The sequence below is a fragment of the Cyprinodon variegatus genome, unplaced genomic scaffold (assembly GCF_000732505.1).
Source record: "Cyprinodon variegatus isolate N-32 unplaced genomic scaffold, C_variegatus-1.0 Scaffold523, whole genome shotgun sequence".
NCBI classification, from domain to species: domain Eukaryota; kingdom Metazoa; phylum Chordata; class Actinopteri; order Cyprinodontiformes; family Cyprinodontidae; genus Cyprinodon; species Cyprinodon variegatus.
In genome coordinates, this window is record NW_015150976.1 from 219783 (window position 1) to 222444 (window position 2662).

At 39.2% G+C, this 2662-nt stretch overlaps 1 protein-coding gene across 1 annotated transcript in view; it reads right to left on the bottom strand.

Annotated features, from left to right (window-relative positions):
• Positions 1–2415, bottom strand: part of slc18a2 (solute carrier family 18 (vesicular monoamine transporter), member 2) — a 59142-nt gene extending 56727 nt beyond the window's left edge. The window contains exon 1 of the mRNA XM_015391057.1: positions 2167–2415. Within this exon, the coding sequence (XP_015246543.1) occupies positions 2167–2299 (133 nt within the window). The 5' untranslated portion in view covers positions 2300–2415. The remainder of the gene's footprint in view (positions 1–2166) is intronic.
• Between the last annotated feature and the right edge of the window lie 247 nt (positions 2416–2662).

Below are 2662 nucleotides of genomic sequence, written 5' to 3' on the forward strand. Positions count from 1 at the left end.
AGCACAGACCACGCTTCAATAGTGCGCATAAATCAAAAATATCTGCAACAAGCTCACTGCGACACACTGCTGCAGGAGGATAACCAGCCCTTTAGTCTTCACCAGGTTTGCACTGACTCTAGCTGGTATTTTGGCCCATTCCTCCATGCAGATCTCCTCTAGAGCAGTGATGTTTCAGAGCTGTTGCTAGGCAACACAACTTTTCAAAGCGGTCTGGAGACTGGCTAGGCCACTCCAGGACCTTGAAATGCTTTTTACGGAGCCAGACCTCTGTCATTACTCTAAAAAGGAGAACTTGCACAATCAGTGGCTGACTAAATACTTTTTGGCCCCAGTTTGACATTAAACTCAACATATTCCAATAAAGTTGTCTTTTGTAGCACTTCCAGTATTTTAAAAACTCCTGCAGCTTTGCTATTAAAGAGCAAACTGGATTTCTGGAGGATGAAAGGTTGCAGACGTGAAGATGAAGGAACGGTGAAAAGTCTCTGCAAATTTAGAGCTCAAAGACGAAAGGAAACCATTTTAAAGTTTTAAAGCAAATGTTGTTTATCCGACTGAAAATCATGGATTAAGAACCAAATGGCCCAAGGCTTACCGGATCATTTGATCTCAATTTAGAGAGGAAGGAGCCGATATTGGGGCTGACAGAGAGCAGCAGTGAACTCTAATCTGACAGATAATGAAGGAACAGAGATACAGAAAAACAGAACATTTCCCCCAAATCACAGAAATACAGACTGACAAATAAAAACTAATTTAAGTCTATATTTTTACATTAGTAATTATCCTTTTATTTATCATATTTAATTGTTGATTATTTAATAGGACTTTTAATTGTGTTTAATTGGCATAGAGCTTGGAATCCAGAGGTTCTGAGTTTGAAACCCACTCCCACAGACTGCCACTCTGGGTCCCTGAGCAAGACCCTTAACCCCACACTGCTCCCTGGGTGCTGCACAATGGCAGCCACTAGAAAAAAATAGAAATCTAGATGTCATTTTTTCTTAAAATAAGTGCATTTGTTCTTGGATTGAGGAGATAAAAGAGACATTTTGCCAATGGAACAAGACAATTTACATTTAAAATAAGAAAACACAATTGCATTGTCTTATTTAAAGTGCATATTATCTAATCAACCTAATTTTAAGCCTAAAAACACACCTTCCATTGGGAAACCAGCCCTCTGCTCCAAAAGAGGATGGGTTAAATGCAGAGTGAATTTCATTGCTCTGTAGGTGTGACAGTGTAATGACAATAAAAACCTGGAAAAATAAATATTTAATTGATTATTTAACTGTTTTCTATTTGAATCATATATTACAAACAAAAATAAATGAATCTTACAAAGATTTATTTTATGATCTATTTTTATCCTCCATAAACCTCAGGAATCAAACAAAAGATTGTAAAATCCATCTTGCGACCCCCCCAGGGTGTTCAGACCCCCACTTTTAGAACCCTCCGATGTAGATGTTGATAAATAGATGTGTTATGAATCTGTTCTGAATGCAGCCAAATGAAAAGCTGCTGATTAATAGTGGGGCAGATATTTTGTTCATACACACTGAAAAAAATCTAAAGGTAAAAGAGACATTTTGCCAATGGAACAAGACACTTTAGGTTTAAAATGAGAAAACACAACTGCATTGTCTTATTGCAAGTGCATATTATCTAATTATCTTATTTGAAGAGTAAAAATACACATTAAATTGGCAAACTATCTAATTAACGTACTCAAATTAAGGGTAAATATAATTAATTTAAGACATTTTTACTTATTTGTGGATGGTTTTTCCAGTGTACCAAAAAAGGACAATAAAGGGGAATTTTCTGTCGGTTCTCCCTTAAATGGAGTCTTTGTAATGTGCAGATCATTCATCAACTTCTAAAATGATTTAAAACAGATTTAAACACAGAATCCCAAACCGGTAAATAAAAAAAATGAACAGGAAAAAAAAAGTTATCTGAAAAAAGCTGGGAAGAATTCTCCAATCCTGACTGTAAATGAAAGAATATAAAGAATAAAAGCATCACTGTGATGCTGATGCGGAAAAAGTGGCTCCAGATTTAGATTAAATTAAAAATAATGAAGGAAAGAAGAAGATAATTAAAGGAAGGAGATGGAGAAGTGGAGAGAGGTGCAGGGTGGAGGTGCACACCTACCGACCACTGTCAGCAGCATGTTGTCCAGGAGCAAAGCCACGAAAACTATGAAGAGAATGAGTTTCCTGGACTGGCGCTCCTCTCGGAGCCATTTGATGAAGCTGAGCTGCCGGAGCGCGTCTAACCCCCCCATGGTGATCAGGTCCCTGCGGAGCAGCAACAGGTAGATGGAGGAGAAGCGCAGTCAGAGCCTCAGGAAGTCCGCTCCTACCTCAGGGAGCAGCAGCAGCGCAGATGGCAGGAGGAGATCAAGGCTTTTTACCGACCCGGGCGGCTGCTGACGTCACGACCCTTAATGTTGACAGACCTGTTTGCCAACAAGTCGAGCAGAGATGCTGCATCACAGCACAATAGCGCAGTTTGCACAGCAGCCCTGCCCTGGAAGCAGAAGGAAGATCATCATGGAGCATCTGCTCTGAGGCCAGATGTTTGCAGGTGTTTAAAAACATCAAAAATAAGCTGAAGAAGAAAAAACATCAAAAATAAGCTGGAGAAG